This window comes from Mustela lutreola, chromosome 1 (genome assembly GCF_030435805.1).
Source record: "Mustela lutreola isolate mMusLut2 chromosome 1, mMusLut2.pri, whole genome shotgun sequence".
Taxonomy (NCBI): Eukaryota; Metazoa; Chordata; class Mammalia; order Carnivora; family Mustelidae; genus Mustela; species Mustela lutreola.
In genome coordinates this window covers 96,653,221-96,671,578 of record NC_081290.1, presented here as the reverse complement: position 1 = coordinate 96,671,578, position 18,358 = coordinate 96,653,221, and the positions used below count along the sequence as shown (strand labels likewise).

The 18,358-nt window shown below is 37.2% G+C and overlaps 1 protein-coding gene across 50 annotated transcripts in view; it reads left to right on the top strand.

Moving 5' to 3' along the window:
• The window catches only part of ANK2 (ankyrin 2), a 330,750-nt gene that overhangs the window by 176,933 nt on the left and 135,459 nt on the right, over positions 1–18,358 (top strand). For 37 of the 50 annotated variants that reach the window (XM_059170296.1, XM_059170307.1, XM_059170367.1 and 34 more), the window contains exons 5-7: positions 10,858–10,956; positions 15,836–16,021; positions 16,465–16,488. In XM_059170296.1, coding sequence (XP_059026279.1) covers positions 10,858–10,956; positions 15,836–16,021; positions 16,465–16,488 — 309 coding nt within the window. The remainder of the gene's footprint in view (positions 1–10,857; positions 10,957–15,835; positions 16,022–16,464; positions 16,489–18,358) is intronic. The other 13 variants (XM_059170260.1, XM_059170329.1, XM_059170318.1 and 10 more) reach the window with 1 other exon arrangement.

Genomic DNA, 18,358 nt, shown 5'->3' with positions numbered 1-18,358 from the left:
CGACATACAAAGTCAAGACAAACACACAGAAAACAAAGGCAAATAACAGAAGATAATATATAATTTGGTACTAAATTATATGGAATCAACTATATCCCAGAGGGAAAACCGGAAATTGGCTAAATGCTGTTAAGGAAAAGTTCACAGAGAACTTGAGCCAGGCATTGAAAAGGAGATTAAGGGAAATTCTCTGTTAGAGAGGGGAAATTGAAACGGAAGACGTTCCACATGCAAAGCTTAGTAACAACATTGTTAAGGGTACAATTAAACTTGGTGAGGGTAGAAATATTGGTAAGACAAGCTCATCTGGAAAAATGTCAGAATATATATTAAAGGTTTGCTCTTAATATCACTATGGGGCAATGGTACAAAAAGTCCTAATCTTCCATTGTGGTCTGTGAAAACTTAAATCATGTTAAATCATCTTAAATCATGTTTGGTAAAATAGTTCACGTTTTCTTGGTTATCTATCCATGAGGAACTGAAAAGCAGGGATTATGGTAGACTGAATACAGTATTTTCAGTGGTGTTTCTGATTGCTAACAATACCCAGCTAGTGATAAAATAGTGTCTGTCAAATATATTGCTAAGGCACATGGCAAGATAGTATAGTATAAAGTGCATGAGCTTTAGAATTAGTTATATGTGTGTTCAAATCCCAGTTCCACATTTTGAGTAGTGTGAAACTTAAGGCATGCTTCTTAATACCTATGAATGTTCATTTCCTTGAATTTTACAGAGATATATTACTTATTTCACTGGAAAAATTCTTACACCCAAGAGAACATTTGGACATTCTTCATTAAGCAGTTCATGATAATTACAATACTGTCATTAGTCAGAGTTTCCCTGATTATCTCTAGTGAATGGCTTAGGAGAAAATGGAAGAAGACATATTCTCTAATTACTAGGTAAAAGCGCGGGTGATCTCTGACAATTTGATCTCGGTTGAAGGGAAGAGCTGAGGGGAATGGAAGGAGAACGGGGTTTGGAGTTCTCCAGAGTTCAGACCCTAATTGCACCATTTGTGAGGATGTCCTTGGGTAAATGACTGCCATTGGGGAGCGTTATCTGTTAAATGACCCTAAGAGCATGGTTGTGGGGATAAAACAAGATGATATAATAAGTACTTCATAAAGTTGAACCTCCTTCAAAAGATTTAGAGCATTAGTCATTTTAATGTCATTTAATAGTTTAGCTGTAATCCATTAAAAAGGACTTTTGGAGAGAAGAAAGTGGTTAAAATAACCTGTACCATCTTAATCCTAGCAAAGAATTGTCAAGTTCAAATCACCTGAGAAAATTCATATGATATTTTAATTAATAAAATGCTTTCCTCACTACCAAGCAAATGTATAATCATATCTTTTGTTCTTTTGCCCTAAGTACACCTCCAGAGTATACAAAATAGTCTTTGTTTTTGTGACTACAATTAATACCCATTGGTTTTCTTAAATCCTTTGCAGCTGTGCATTTACGATATATTTAGGGAAATAATTTGAATCATCCTGACCTTAAAGCTGGGTGATAATTTGGGGATGCTTCCCAACCTTATCTCTCATAATGCTAGTTCACTGGAGGAAGATGATACATGGTGTCTGGGATGGTAACTAGAGGAGTAATTACCAACCTATGCCAGCCTTCATCTTGTGATGAAGAGTTTCCTAGGATGTCATGGCTATGGGTGCTGAAGAATTTTACCCTGTGAAAAAACCTAAGTCTTGACACCAAGCTTCCTGCAAAAAGACAATAAGCTTTCATCAAAAGGAGAAGTCTAGTTTTGCTAAGTTCAAACCCAGATCTATCTGTAACCATTTCTATTTCCTACTTTTGGAATTGGGTATGTAATTTGTTGATCAGTTTTCTAGTAGCTATAAGGGTTATATGTAATACTTTTAGAAAACTGGCAAAAGGCACAAGGGATTCAGGGTATTATAAAGATTTAAAGCTGTACTTTTTAGAGTCTCTTAGACTATAGATTAGATTGTTCCATCTAAGCAAATACACACAAGTGACCTACTTCACTTGCTTCTCTCTTTTTAGAACTATTTTATTTATTTTTTTGTCAGAGAGAGTGCGAGCACACAAGCAGGGAGAATGGCAGACAGAGGGAGAAGCAGGCTCCTGGCTGAGCAAGGAGCCCAATGTGGGACTCAATGCCAGGACCCTGGGATCATGACCTGAGCTGAAGGTAGATGCTTAACCAACAGAACCTCCCCCTGCCCCAGACATCCTGCATTTATTCCTTCTTATAATGTAAAGACTTAATCTTATCCAGTTGCAAAATACTATAAAGTAGGGTAACACATGACTTCCATTGCTTTGTCTTTGTGTTTCACAAAGTTACTTGAAAATAACTGTCTAGGATATGAATTCCTTTCCTAAAGAGAAAGGAAGCAATGTAAAGTATGAATGGTAAGAGGTATGATTGACACAGTAGAGAGACCATGGTCAGATCATGTATGACCTTGTTGGACATGTATTAGCTAGCAGTTGCTATGTAACAAATCATCTCTAAATATATGGCTTAAAATAGCAATAAACATTATTATCATAATAGTTTCTGTGAATCAGGAATTTAGTAATGGTTTAGCTATGTAATCATGGCTCAGTGTCACTCATGACGTTGGTATGAAAATGTTGACCACCTGAAGGCTTTCTTGGGGCTGGAGGATTCACTACCAGTGTGTTTTTCCACCTTGGTACTGGTTGCTGGTGGGAGGCAAGTTGATGCAGGCTGGCAGGTTGGTGCTGGTTGTTGGTGGGAGGTCTCCATTCCTTCTCACTTGAGTCTCTCCATAGACTGCTTGCATGTCATCATGATTTGGCAGCTCATTACCTCCAGAGCAGGTGATCCAAAAGAGGGTAAGGCAATAGAGCAATGACTTTTAAACCCTAGCCTCAAAGTCATACACAATATTTCCACCATAATCAATGCACTGGAAGTGAATTGGCCCAAGTGACTTGGCTAAGTTGGCCCACATTCAAAGGAAGGGAAGTTAAGCTTTGCCCATTTAACAAATATTTATTGAACATCTACTATGTGCTGAGCATTGTTATGGCACTGAATCGGGCCTCTTCGAGAGGGTGATTCTTGTTTCAAGTCCTGAAAGATGAGAAGGAAAAGGTAAGAGTTTCCAAGCATCCTTCCATCAGCTGTGTCCATTTATCTATTGTTGTCTCCTTAATCTATGCAGCTGGTCAGTCCACTTGGTGGTCTGCTCCATCTCTGGGTTAAAATTTCCTCAACTGTAAAATGATGTGTTCCCTTTCAGCTATGATATTTTCATCTAGGAAAATAGGACAGTTTCTTTTAGTCATTAAAATATACTTGATAACTTTGGCTACATAAGACCAAAAGTAAGAACAAGTCAAATAACAATAAGTAGGTAGATATGCTATTTGAAATTTCCATAATCACTTTCCACTCTCTTAGCTTATGATTGATCTGTGAAATTACCTAAGGTATACCTTACCTAGGTAGTAATGTGAATTGCAGTTTTCTATAGTATTGTCTGGTTAAGAGATCTTTGATTATTTTTTTAAAATAATTTTTAGACCTGTAAAAATTCTCATCAAGATGCATTCCTGCATTGGCTTTTACTCAGGTTGGGTAATTTTGCTTACTGTTTTTCACTATTCACAAGATTTGTTATTAGATTTCAAGATTTGTTATTAGGTTATTAATTGCTTACTCTTTAGTATATAAAATTGTATATATATAAAACTGGCTCAATGTATACTAATGCCAAAAGAAGCACAAAGAAAATGCTATCAGAGCACTAAAGAGTGAGCAATTAATACTATGAAGAAAGGTACTTTATGTATATGCAATATATACTTTACATATATGTATATATACTTTACATATATATGTGATATACAAGAGTATTACATGGAGCTACAGATAATTCTATATACATGTATTCTGTGAACTCTGTTATATCTTCTGCTCATGAGGACAGAAACAGTATTGTATTTATATTTGTTTCTCTTAAGACACCTCATCCAATCTGAGGGGAAAAACTATAGAGTAAACTTGACTCTATGAAAAAGGCCCTCTCTGGGCGCCTGGGTGGCTCAGTGGGTTAAGCCGCTGCCTTCGGCTCAGGTCGTGATCTCAGGGTCCTGGGATCGAGTCCCGCATCGGGCTCTCTGCTCAGCAGGGAGCCTGCTTCCTCCTCTCTCTGCCTGCCTCTCTGCTTACTTGTAATTTCTCTCTGTCAAATAAATAAATAAAATCTTTAAAAAAAAAAAAAAAAAAAAAAAAAAAAGAAAAAGGCCCTCTGAAATGAATGGTAACATTGACTCCAGTTAAGATTAAAATTAATTTTATATGATCAATCATTTCGAGTCATCCAATTAATCTTCATTTGTCTGAGAAAAAAGAATAAGGTTATATGTACTGATAAAATTAAGTCTGAAAAGTTAAGAATATTAAAGATTGGTAATGATGATAGTTCTTAGAATTTTGGTCTTTTTTCGAAACATTGATTCTAAACCATTCATTACTTTGCATATGGACATTATTTGTCTCTGTATAATTTCTATGAAATGACATACAAATATCAATAGGTTGATATTTGATTTTTAATGTTCTGAAAAGCTTCAATAAGTCCACAGTTGATAGGTAGATATATAAATATTAGTTCACGTTCATTCCATTTTCCCAGATAATCTAATTACCTAACGAAATTCTCACCAGTGGGAAAAATCCGATTACTGGTTTGTAGTTATATCACTAGTGAAAACAGGAAAAGCATATTTTGTAATATTATATGTAGTTGAATTCTTGAAACACAGCATAATTTCTGGATTTGAAAAAAACTGTTATAAATTCTCAATAAATCAGAAATTTTATCAAAGATGATTAATCATATAAAGTAAAACCACTTTTAATCTTTAAGTAGAATATAAATACATAAATAATTATATGTAATCACATTTTTAAGTACCAAAATCAAATTAATATTCCTAATCCTTACTTCTCAGATGGATTATTACAAAAGTCTTATTTCTACTTTTCCAGAGTATACTCTGGCCATTTTCCAATTCCTCCCCAATCCTGGCAGTTCATCTCTTTAAAATGAAAATGTAATCATGCCAAACTTCAGCTTAAAACCGTGATTCTCGAGGCTTCAGAATAAAATTCAGACTCCTTAGCGTGGCACATGGGAACTGATCCCTGCTTGTCTCAGCCTCCTCCTCCTCCTAGTCACACTGAATTATTTGCCGATCCCTAGATGTTCAGTGTTTTCTCATGGGGTTTCCAATGTTTGAAATCCCTTTCCTGTTTCTATGCCTAACGTCAGCTTTCGTGATTCAGTTCAAACCAAATCACTCACCGTGTCTCCCAAATGTCACTCCTAGTGACTTCCTTTGGATAAAATTTCCTCATCCAGCTTAATTCTTTTCCCTTCAACGTTCTCTTTATACCTCTCATGTAACAGCTTCTTTTTCTTCTCCTTCTCCTCCTCCTCCTCTTTCCTCTCCCTCCTTCTTTTCTTTTCCCTCCCCTTTCCCTCCCCTCTCCTTTCTTTATTTCTTTTCTTTTCTTTTTTTTTTTTTTTTAAGATTTTTATTTATTTATTTGACAGTCAGAGATCACAAGTAGGCAGAGAGGCAGGCAGGCAGAGAGAGAAGGGAAGCAGGTTCCCCGCGGAGCAGAGAGCCCGATGTGGGGCTCGATCTCAGGACCCTGAGATCATGACCTGAGCTGAAGGCAGAGGCCTTAACCCACTGAGCCACCCAGGTGCCCCTCTTTCTTTCTTTCTTTCTTTCTTTCTTTTCTTTTCTTTTCTTTTCTTTTCTTTTCTTTTCTTATTTTTTTCAAGTAAGCTCCACACCCAGCATGGAGCTCAAGACAAGGCTTGAACTCAGGACTCTGAGATCATGACCTGAGCTGAAATCAAGGGTTGATTGCTTAACTGACTGAGCTACCCAGACACCCCACTTCTATAATTTTTTTTTTTAAAGAAACTAATTCTATGTGAGTTCACTGAACTGTAACAGATTACTTGTCCATCTCAGCCTTTGGACTGCGAGCTCCTAATTAACAGGGACTTTTCCTTTCATCTCTGAATCACTATGGTAAACCCAATGCCTGGTGGTAAAGAGCCACCAAACATATATTTGTTGAATAAATATAAATGAATGACAAATAATAATTTGCTATGGAGAGGATGTTCAAAATATTTAATAACCAGTTGGTAGAGGCACCTGTTGGTCGCACTGAAACCAATACAACAGCTGGTGATTTTGTGGTCGTTAGCATCTTCCAAGTATCAGCCCAGGTTGTAGATGTCCTTGACTTTCCTATACAAACAGGGAGAAAATACATATACTTTTGTCCCTATATGCAGCCAGACTACTTTAGAAAGAATATAGATATAATATGTTGGAAAGCGCCTGCATGTATGAACATAGGCCAGGAATCCTGTGTTGTTAACCTATTTATATGCAGAGATAAAAGCCTTCCTATAAAATGTACGATGCTGTTAACATGTTGCCATGCCCTGTCCCAATTACCCAGAGGCAGGTTTCACATTCTCCGGCCAATGTTTTCTTGTGAAGTAGCATCAGTGAGTTAGGAAAGGGTAATTTCCCACATCTTTAGCACCTGTGGTAAATCTTTATCGCCTTCTCACTTCACATATTTGGTAATAGTAAATAGCTCCCTCCCTCACCTAGCCAAGATGTTGTCTTGGCTCCTGTTCCTTAATCTTTTAAATACACAGTTCCAGATACTACAAAAGCTGATTATCCCCTTCCTTTCATTCTTGTTTTCTACCACTCCAAACCAGAGTAGGTTTGGTCCACTCTGTTCAACAGGGTGGACTCTCTGAAATGCAGATGTGATCACAGTGCCTCCTGCCCCAAACCATTCAGTTGTTCTGCATCACCTCTAACAGTGTTCTTCAGGTAATTTCAAAAACTGAGCTTTTAAAAAAAATTGCTGGTGCTTTGGCTTCATACATGGAGACTCCAGTTCAGTAGGGGACAGGGTGGTGCCTAAGCATTCTTACACGTTTCCTCAGGAGATTCTGTCACAGAGCCAGGCTGAGGATCACACATCTGTGGGATCAAGTCCCAACTTTTATAGGGAAGAAGACTATTCATGAGTGGTTTCTGTCTGTCACTTTCGGTTCACTTGTTAGCTTTGAGATTTTGGCCAAGTTACCCAAATGTCTGAGCCTCAGTACCTCATTTCATTTTTTTTTAAAAGATTTTATATATTTTATTTATTTATTTGAGAGAGAGAGATGATTTATTATTGAGAGAGAGTGGGGAGCCCCATGCGGGACTCAATCCTGAGACTCCAGGATCATGACCTGAGCTGAAGGCTGCCGCTTAGCCAACTGAGCCACCCAGGTGCCCCGTCAGTTACCTCATTCCAAATGGGGATGATGAGAGCACCTGGCCAGCTCAGTTGATGGAACATATATGACTCTTTTTTTTTTTTTTTTAAATTTTTATTTATTTATTTGACAGACAGAGATCACAAGTAGGCAGAGAGGCAGGCAGAGAGAGAGAGAGGAGGAAGCAGGCTCCCCGCTGAGCAGAGAGCCCGATGCGGGACTCGATCCCAGGACCCTGGGATCACGACCTGAGCCGAAGGCAGCGGCTTAACCCACTGAGCCACCCAGGCGCCCCCATATATGACTCTTAATACCGGAGTCATGAGTTTGAGCCCCACACTGGGGGTAGAGTTTACTTTAAAAAAAAAAAAAAAAAAAAAAAAAAAAAGTACGGATAAGAATACCAAGGTTGCAGCATTATTCTTAGTATTAAAGATACTATTAGGCCATTTAATCTATCATCCAAACTGAGATGCTATTAATAATTACTCCAGGATACTATACATAAATTTAGATAGTCCCAGGCAAACAGAAACACATGATCAATGTAATTTGAGGTGACATATTCAAAGCATCTCTCACAGTGAATGGCAGATAGCAGAAGTTCAATGAATTATTTTTATCATTCTTCATATATACATCCTCCCCCCCCCCCACCCCACACACACACACTGCTGAAAGCCCTTGTGTACCAAAGCACAAATGTGATTCATGGTATACTCTAACCAAGATCCTGAATGTTTGTCTGTCACTGCCCTTCTTCTCCACTCCCATGTACTGTTCGTGGATATTCCCCCCTTTTCTCTCTCTACCACTAGCCCACTATTAGCACTTCCAGAGGCCAGGACATGAGTGAAAAAGACACTTACAATACACTTTTTTAAAATTAAAAGCTGTACATCAGGCTGTTACATATGTATCTCTTATCTTTCTACATTGACAAATATATCTTTTTAACAACATGATGGGTCCAAAATTAGACTTCTTGGATACCTTGGAGTTCCAAGCAGGATTGTGGCTGGGGGTGTGTGGATTCTAAACCTGGGTCTGCAGCCGGTTCCTCCTCCTGGCCCATCCCTGGCTCTATCCATACCGCACAAGCATCATGTGGATGGATCATGTCCCTTCCTTCCATCTCCAAAGCCAGCCATATAGCGTCTTCTCTCCTCTCTGACCTTCTGCCTCCCCCTCTTTAAAAACCCTATGATTCCATTATACCCAACTGGACAATCCAGGATAATCTCCTCACCTCGAGATCCTTAATTTAGTCACATTTGCAAAGTTCCTTTTGCCATATAAGGTAACATTTACAACTTCCAGGGATTAAGATGAGGACGGATTTGAGGAGTATTAGTCAGTCTGTCACAGGGTGGGCATAGCAACAAACCCTTGAGAGAATGAACTCAAAGATGGAGTCTGAGTTAGAACTGCCACCACACAGTTGGCTACATAAGCAAGGATTATGGGTAGCTGCGTGCCTGGTGTTTGGTCTGGACACAGGGAAGCTGTAGGACCAGGGTGGGCATGTCCCCCTGGGCCCCTAGATCCCCAGCCCTGCTCAGCTAGAGGAGGCCTCTCTAGAGCGAAGGACCCAGGACAGGAGCCAAAGAAAGGTACATTTCTTTCCCCTATTGATTTGGCAACCACAGTCCATCTCCCTTTCTCCTGATCTATACACAAGATTCTGTCAGAGGAAAACATGTAAGCAAATTGTTTTATTCTATTAAAAGTTCTTCTTCTTCTTTATTTTTTATTTTTTTGCATCCTGCCTTTTACTTGTCATGAAAGAGCTCCATCCCACACCCTCTCATTGTTTTTAACCATCCTCACTGGCTTTCCCTTCCTTTGAATCTCTAATTCTGTCCTTCCGCCACCTCTTCAGTGTTCTTAAAATACCCAAGATTTCACCTGTTTGCTGTGTCTTAAAAAATATGCTATCCAGCCAGCAAGTTATTCCTGAATCCTACAAAATTGTCAATTCATTCCTCTTACAGTATTTCTCGGTTTTAAAATTTCCTCCTCCACTTGAAGCCTGCAGATTTTCTTTATAATCAAATTAAAATGTCTTTTCTTGTTCTACTTGTATACTCTGGATTTTTATATTTGCTGGGTCTTGGCCATTTTAAATAATGTTTCCACACTTATGCAATGCCTACAGAAGAAGTTTTCAAAATAGTTATTTTTCTCCTTTTAAGTTTTTGAAAATCCCTGAAGTCTCATTTGTGTTTTGCTTATTCTCATTAATCTGTGGAATTTTTAAGGGAATCAACAACATTTAAGACTCTGACGTTGTTTTGAGAGAATTATTAGATTTGAGAGCTTATGAATTACTTCATGTTTCATATTTTGTTCTTCCAAAGCTTTATTATTATTTTTTTTTTACATGAGGTATTACCTACTGCAAAGGATCTGATTTAAAAAATTGTCAGTTTAAACTTAATTTTAGGGGCGCATGGGTGACTCAGTGGGTTAAAGCCTCTGCCTTAAGCTCAGGTCACGATCCCAGGATCCAGGGATCAAGCGCCCTCCCCACCCCCAAATCTGGCTCTCTGCTCAGCGGGTAGCCTGTCTCCCCACCCCCCACCCCGCCTGCCTCTCTGCCTACTTGTGATCTCAGTTAAATAAATTTTAAAAATTTTTTAAAAAAATAAACTTAATTTTAAACTCAAGTTATATAATTTCAGTGATTTTTTTTAAAAACTATGACTACACAATATTGTTATAATATTACCATAGTATATGCTTCATGAGGGCAGATGTCTGTCTTATTACTGTTACCCCAGTGATATCCCAGCTACAGTGGTCAGATTTTAGTAAATAACTGAACAAATGAATATAGGAATTAATGAATGATAGAATTTCAGAACAGCTTTAAAAAATAGTTCAGATGTGCAAGATAAACCATCCCACTTTAACTGGAATACTGAAATATAGGGTTGTTGTTTTTTTGTTTTTTTTTTTTGTTTTTTCAGTCAGATTTGCAATCACTCCCAGACATTCTGGAATGAGCAATCAATTTATACGTTTAAAGGTGCTAGCTAAACTGTGTACATTTGAGATAATGGTGGTCTGTTTACACAGTTTATGAATTAATAAATGCGGATGATATTACATAAATATTTTATAAATACACTACCTATAGTGACAATTTGATTATGTTATAGGATCATATTAGGATACTAGATATTTTTAGCTCTAACAGTGTTAGGTGATGGGAATGTAAATCTCCAGAGCAGAAATGAAGACAGGAAGTGAGGGCAATAGGCTTCCATGTCACTTTGAACTCATTCTTTGAGGAACTGTGTGTGGGAATTGGTTCTACTCTGATTGCAGTTAGTTTTATAGTAGTCAATATATGTATACTTTATTGTGGAGGTAGGTTATATGTTTCATCATTTCAAAAGTTTACTCCACAGTATTCTTTTTCCTTGTCTGGTATTCTTCCCCAGTTTAAACTTTACAAATGGTGAAAGATGTCTTTTTTATTGTTTGTCCTCAGAATGGCTTCACTCCTTTATACATGGCTGCCCAGGAGAACCACATTGATGTTGTAAAATATCTGCTTGAAAATGGAGCTAATCAGAGCACTGCTACTGAGGTGAGACTGTCAACCCTTAGGTTCAAATTCTCTGATCTCAGTGTCCATGTCCTTTATATCCACCTGCAAAGGATCTCCATTATTTTGTCTAAATGATGCTAGGAATGTTTGCGTTGCTTTTGTCAGCTACAACAGTGACCATGGGTGAATGACCCAGCACACATGGATGAATGAGTTTATGTCTTGATTTGGGATTCATATCGATTTGCTTTTCCATGAGCTCATGTTTCCATCCATTTGCTGTTCTCTGGGTTTGGGGATCTTGTATATTATTCTAAAATTCGATGGCAGTAAATTCTACGGATCTCTTTTCATCGGTATTTTATCTTTTAGGATCCAATTTAGTTCTTTAAAGGAATAATTTTTAATGATCAGAAATGATTCATGGGTATTTGTATGAGCATGATTTTATGAATTCGTATTTTTCTGAAGCACAAATTATGGCATGTGGTTGTGTGACTGTGATTACAGCAACAAGGAAATACAATGTTCAAAGTCAATTCAGTATCAACATATTCAGGAAATCTAGACATAAGAAGGAGTTAGAATGGACCAACTTAGAACATCACTTTCCTTTATCTATGCATGTCCTCCAGTAAACAGAACTTGCTTTCTTATTTTCCTTCCCTTTTTTTGTGTGTGTTGGCAGATTAAGGAGCAAGTTCAGGGGTTGCTTAGAACAGTGCTTTTTTAGTGATGCTCCAGAAACCCTTGAGTTTGAAGAAATTGCTTCAAGGGGCCACCCAAAAGGCTGGAAGTGGGTGACACAGAAGAGCAGAGAAAAGAGTTCCACGGGGCCATGCCTCTCCTCACCCCTTTCCGCCAGACATGCAGGCTTTGATTTTCCTTTTCCACATCTGTGCCACCACTGATAAAACTTTAAAACTCCTGACCTAAAGTGAAAGATGACTGATAGACACTTGTCACCCAGAAACTAACTTGATAATTATTAATGTCTGATATGATTTCCTTTCTGAACAATTAAGGCTTTCAGTGAAATAAACATGGATTCCCTCCTACCCTGCTGTCTGGGAAGAAATCATTGTAAACTATTTCCAGTCCCTCTGGCAGGAAACTTTTTATGGAGCCAATGGCAATAACTTTCTGACAGCTTATTCTCATTAGTTAAAGACAAAATTCCAAGTAATCGCTATTAATGGGACCATGTTTCTTTTTCGCTTGTGTTTGGAAAACAGAACTACCCAATGTAAAATGACTTCAAGTTCTCTATTTAGCACATACAGATTTTATACTCTTACACATGGTACAGTGTGATTTTTATGTTCGGGGCCATTTTTTCCCCTAAGACCCTAATTATGTCAATGAATAACATGTGAATATCTTCAGGCAAAGCTTCAGTAACTGTATGAGACTTTCTCTCTGTATCAGGACCACAGAAAAATGTACCAAAATAAGAAAATCTGTGTTTATTTTATTTTATTGAATGCAGAATCACTTCCCAGAGGAACCTTGACACTACAGAGTTCATCTGTTCACCATATAGCCTTATTATTTCCAGCATATGGTTTGGGGAAATTCAGCTTGCTGGTAGTCTTAGCTGTCTCAAGGCTCCTTGGGTCTAGACCTCTGGAGCATTTTAGTCTGGTTCCAAAAATAGCCCTTTATGTACATTGTATCAGAGGAGGCCATGTTACATTGTGATTCGCAGAAAACTAAAACCCTCTCTGAGTTCTAAACAAAAATGCTGCTTTTGCAAGTGACTCATATGAGGTTTTGAATCCTACCTTAGACATGTGGATGCCTGGTTTTATTTCATATTTTAATATTTAAATAATGACATCTATAAGCTAAGTTGATTAGTCCCCCCTGCTGACTATTATCAAGAAACTATTATCTATCATCAAGAAACATACATATGCATAAAGTTCCCCACATTCCCTTTTAGTCTGTCATTCTGTAGAAAACTACTATCCTTACGGGGCTTTATGGCTGATTACGTTTTCTTATTTTGTTGTATTGTGGAACACCTTCTACAGAGGCATTTTCACATGTGTGAATACGCATAAAGAAGACATTTACTCTAACCTGTTAGTAGACCTAATTTGTAAAAATTAATACTAATCAAGACACTGTGACCACTTGAAAAATCAGATAATTATGAATTATTCAATATGGCAATGAAACCTATGTTTGAAAATAACTAGTTAAATGTTTGAAGTTTCCTGTAATTGTAGCAATCAGCATTGGTAAATAAATGATGAAGAATGAAGCTACTGAATTTTAATACGGGTTTCTTTTTCATAGAGTTAGTTGAGGTACTTGAGAAAATAATTTCAGATATTTACCCTTCCCCCATGAAGTATGGATTAGAATGAAATCATAGTGGTGGACATCCAAAGTTAAGTTCTCTGAGGGGAATCCTCTGTCCCTCCAGTACCATTTTTATAAATGTTTGCTAGCTTCCTTCTTCCTGAGTGTTACCGAAATTGAAGGCTAAAACCTTTTTGATTAGGTTCTGTACTGTCAGCAAATGCATTGTTTCAAAGAAAAAACAAATTTCACGCTCTTTGTACATAAACTATCACAGTGTTAGAGTGGATAATCAAATATGTATATGATGATATCTTTACTCCTTCACAGAGTGCTTAATTTGTGCCAAACAAAGTTCTAAATTTAGGCTACTAGTATTACAACACTACATGGTTTACTCTTCCATTCTGTTATGTGATGTGTTTATTTAAAATTCAATTCTTATTAAAATAAATTCAAGTCTTTTTGTGGTAGTGCAATAGGAAATCATCTTACCTCAAAAATCTACAGTTTTGAAAGATTATTGTTGGAAACAAATCGAGTGGTTAGATTATGATAAATTGCTGTTACAATCCTATTACCCTCATCTCTTCTATGAATGGAAACTTCTGAGACTTGTTTTCAAGCTTTTGTGGAGTAAGGGAAGTTTTAACAAAAACAGAGTCTAGCCTATATATATATATTTTCCTCTTTTTTTAGAAGAGGAGCCAGGCACCAATGCAATCACATGAGGGTTTATTTGACAAGCTTAAGCTTGGGCCCAAGTATACCCGACACAGCGGAGTAGGGACTTGGACCCCGAGCCAGATTACAGTCAGAGAGGTTTTTTGTTGTTGTTTTGTTTTGTTTTAATTTTTAATTTTTAATAAACATATAATGAGTTTTTAAAAGCAGAGTAGAGGTGGACTCAGTGGTGGGTGAGGACAAAAGGGGTGTTCAGAAGGGCTATCAGGGTAAAGAAGACTGTCAGGATATTGAAGGCCTGGTTACTATCAAGCCAAGGCCGTTTTTCCCTTTAATGAGGCACTAGCGTGAAGACAATTGGGAGTTTCCTGGTGGAATGTCACATTCTTGCTATCAAGCGTCCTTGTTAGTGAGATTTGGGTTTAGAAGAAATTTTGCTTTATTTACTTTTCCTTCTACCACAGCCTCCTTTAGTTTTGTTTATGGAGGGGAGGATGACATTAGGGCTTAAGGAACTGAGTTATTTGTCTCTGGAAATTGGGCTAGACTTGAGGGGGCTACAGCCTTGTTTTTCTTGGCCTCCACATATCTAAATTATCTAAATAATATAAAATTCAACTAAATGCAAAATTAATGAATTAGCCTTACTTACCAAAAGGTTTTAGGTTACATTATATCCCAAAGTTGTCAAATTAATTGGCGATAGACCATTCCATTGATAGTTATCATTCTCCCCAATCAAGATAGAGATATTTAGTAGCTTGCATAGTTTATCACATAATTTATTTCCCTGTCTTGGCTACCATATCTTTGATTGTCAATCAGACTTGTTTTCCATTATCTCTACCCTTTCCATCTTTTCCTTTCTATAAGGTGGTCTTACTTAAGGTTGTTCTAATTTTTATTTTCCCATTCTCAACATACATTTAAGCACCTGTTATTATGCACAGTATGCTTTGTAAGGGAATGCAGATGTTTTTCAAGATATGTAGAATAGAAACTAAGAAAACAATCCGATGAAGCCAGTCATAGTATGGCGAATGACTGATTGTCAGTTGCTTTAATCTTTTTTAAATCAGTTTCAGGGGTAGAATGTAGTGATTCATCAGTTGTACGTAACACTCAGCACTCATTACATCAAGTGCCCTCCTTAATACCCATCACCCAGTTGTCCCATCTCCCCTGACCTCTCCTCCAGCAACCCTAGTTTGTTTCCTAGGAATGTCTCCTTCCCTATTTTCATCTTACTTTATTTTTCCTTCGCTTCCCCTATGTTCATCTGTTTTGTTTCTTAAATTCCACATCTGAGTGAAATCATATGGTATTTGTCTTTCTCTGATTGACTTATTTCCCTTAGCATAATACCCTCTAGTTCCATCCATATCATTGCAAATGGCAAGATTTTATTCTTTTTGATGGCTGAGTGATGTTCTATGGTGTGTGTGTGTACATAGTGTACATACCACCTTCTCTTTATCTATTCATCTGTCAATGGATCTCTGAGCTCTTTCCATATTTTGACTATTGTGGACATTGCTGCTATAAACTTTGGGGTGCCTGTTCCCCTTCGAATCACTAGGTTTGTATCCTTTGGATAAATGCTTCATAGTGCAATTGCTAGGTCATAGGGTAGCTCTGTTTTTAACTTTTTAATGAACCTCCATGCTGTTTCCAGAGTAGCTGCATCAGTTTGCATTCCCACCAGCAGTGTAAGAGGGTTCCCCTTTCTCTGCATCCTTGCCAATGTCTGTTGTTTTCCTGAGTTGTTAATTTTAGCCATGCTTTAATCTACACGGTAGTATTTCATCCTTTTGCATTTCTTCTCTATCTTAATTATTATTTTAAACATTAGAGGCATTGCTGAGAGTTGAATCTCATGCTTCCAAAAGTGAATGGAAAATTTTTTCTTCTTCCATTTTACTAGGATGGCTTCACGCCACTCGCGGTGGCGCTCCAGCAAGGACACAACCAGGCAGTGGCCATCCTCTTAGAGAATGATACCAAAGGGAAAGTGAGGCTGCCAGCTCTGCATATTGCAGCTAGGAAAGATGACACCAAATCCGCTGCCCTCCTGCTTCAGAACGATCACAACGCTGACGTACAATCCAAGGTAAAAGCTGAACGCATTTGTGGAAAGGACCTCTTCAGCTGCCAGGTTCCTCCTGGGGGATGATAAAGAAGTAGGCCATGGTGATAATGCAAAATTACTTCCGGTTATCGAAAGAGATAAATTACTTCCAGAGGTATTTCAAAAAGAAGGGGGCTGCCTATTGGGTAGAGTAACAAGAAGAATTTTTAAGATAATTTTCTTTTAAAATGAGGTTCAGCTTTTTTAGAAATCTGTGTATTTATTCTCTTTGTAATCAAAAATAATAGAAGCAGAATTTTAGAGTGATAACATTGTTTTGTGTAGTGTTATGGATGTCTTTTCTCAGGAGGATGTATTTTGGCATGTTGAAACAATGTATCCAACTGCAGCCAGCAGATTGACTGTTTCCTTAATTTTGCTCTGTGTAATATCTTCCCTCTTTTTCCCACACAACACTGCTTCAGATGATGGTGAATAGGACAACTGAGGTACAGTATTACGGTTATACCAAAATATATCTTGATTTTATTGATTTTAGTTTTTTGCCCAATTAGGATAAATGCTCACTAATTCATACTAATGATCGGAATTTCCATTAGTAGGAAATTAATTTAAAAACTTTTCTCATAATTAAGGGAAATGAATAGTTCAAAAAATTTAATGTGACATATATCAGAAGCTATTTTATCAGTGTAGCTATTTAAGTAGTTTATAAGAATAGAGCATAAAATGAAACTCTTCCTTAATATGTGTTTTCTGAGTGAGCTTTATTATTAAATACTATTTTGCCAGTAAGAAATATGACCTTCTCTTAATGAGATTTCTCAGGCTTGAGTTTAGCAAAGTGAAATTTAAGGAGGTTTCTTTGCCACTGTTTTATTCTTTTATCTCCTTACAGTTGCCCTTTTTTCCCATATTTTTTTAACTACTTTGTATATAATCAATAGTGGTAATTGAGAGTATCATGATCAGAACATTTGCTTTTATCTCTCTAAGTCTTAATAGTACTTGATATGATATCATCTATTTTCCACATACCAGAGTAAGTCACATCGACCACCAGGAACATTCAGTGCAGAAGCTTTTCTGTATTTGTGTGTGTGTGTGTGCGTGTGTGTGTGTGTGTGTGTGTGTTTAGCAGCCTCTCCTTGACCATTGCCAAAAGAGGCACTAACACAAACATCGTTGAAAGCATATTGTAAAAATAAACCTGTATTCAAAGACAAGTGACTGTGTAGGTTGATTTTCACTTTTTTGAGGGGACTCTTTTAGACTAACATCTTATGATCACTGGGTTATGGACCTGGAGAGGTTTTGAGCATTCATTTAACTTTTACTGAGAGTAGTGTATTTCTAGAACTAATATCATGTTTATTAAAAAATTTACCTATTGATAAGATGTGAATATATGTGATATAGGTGCAAATACTTGAGTTAGTCTTATTATTTCTTCTGTCCCATATCTGTGCATGGAACTTAGGACATAGATTTAAAAAAACAAAAAAGAAACCAATTTCTTGATGCCCAATTTCTTGCTCAAGACTGGAATCATATAAATTGATATCTTAATTACTGATTTTAATACCTTTAATTTTTAGGTGATTTTTGGTGATTGTTTAAGAGGTATTTTTGACAGCAATTTTGGCTCTAAATATTGTGTTGAAAGCAGCAGTTTGGGGAGATTTGTACTGAGTTAGGAATATTTCTTTGAGAACAACAGAGTGACAAAGAGGGGAACCCTTCCACCGATACCCCTATAGAAAGGTGAACTGAGCTTCCTACCTTCATGGTAATCAGGCAAGAGTTCTTCAGGGAGGCTTATACAAGCTTTGTGTTGGTTGGTCAAAAGTCAGAGTCTGAGCCATCATCACAGATGGCTGACGAGGCTGTGTCACATAATAAATTGGTTTATTTTTGCAAATAAGAAAAATAATTTGAAAATGATTCACTAGCAATCACTGTGTTGCCCCTCCCCCCAGGAATTAAATTGTAACTTAAAAGATAGACTTACATTCAGCATATGTCTGGATGACAGGAAATATCAAGATAAAAATGAAAAACTTCTAGTCAATTACTTCTTAAAATACAAAAATTTGACATTTTATAAAATAACAGTCTGGTTGTAAACTGATTTTTCCCTCCATTTTGACATGAATATTTGGTATCACATAGGCACAAAACTATCTTTACCACAAGTGTGGGATTTTGACTGATAGTTACTATTCTTATTTTGTGTCCTGGTTCTCTATCGTCAGAAATTATTTGCAACTAATTCAGCTGATCGCACAGAGGATTTTCTATTACCTAAGATATCTGAATGCTTGTTTAGGACATCTGAAAAGCAAAGTCACCGAAAAC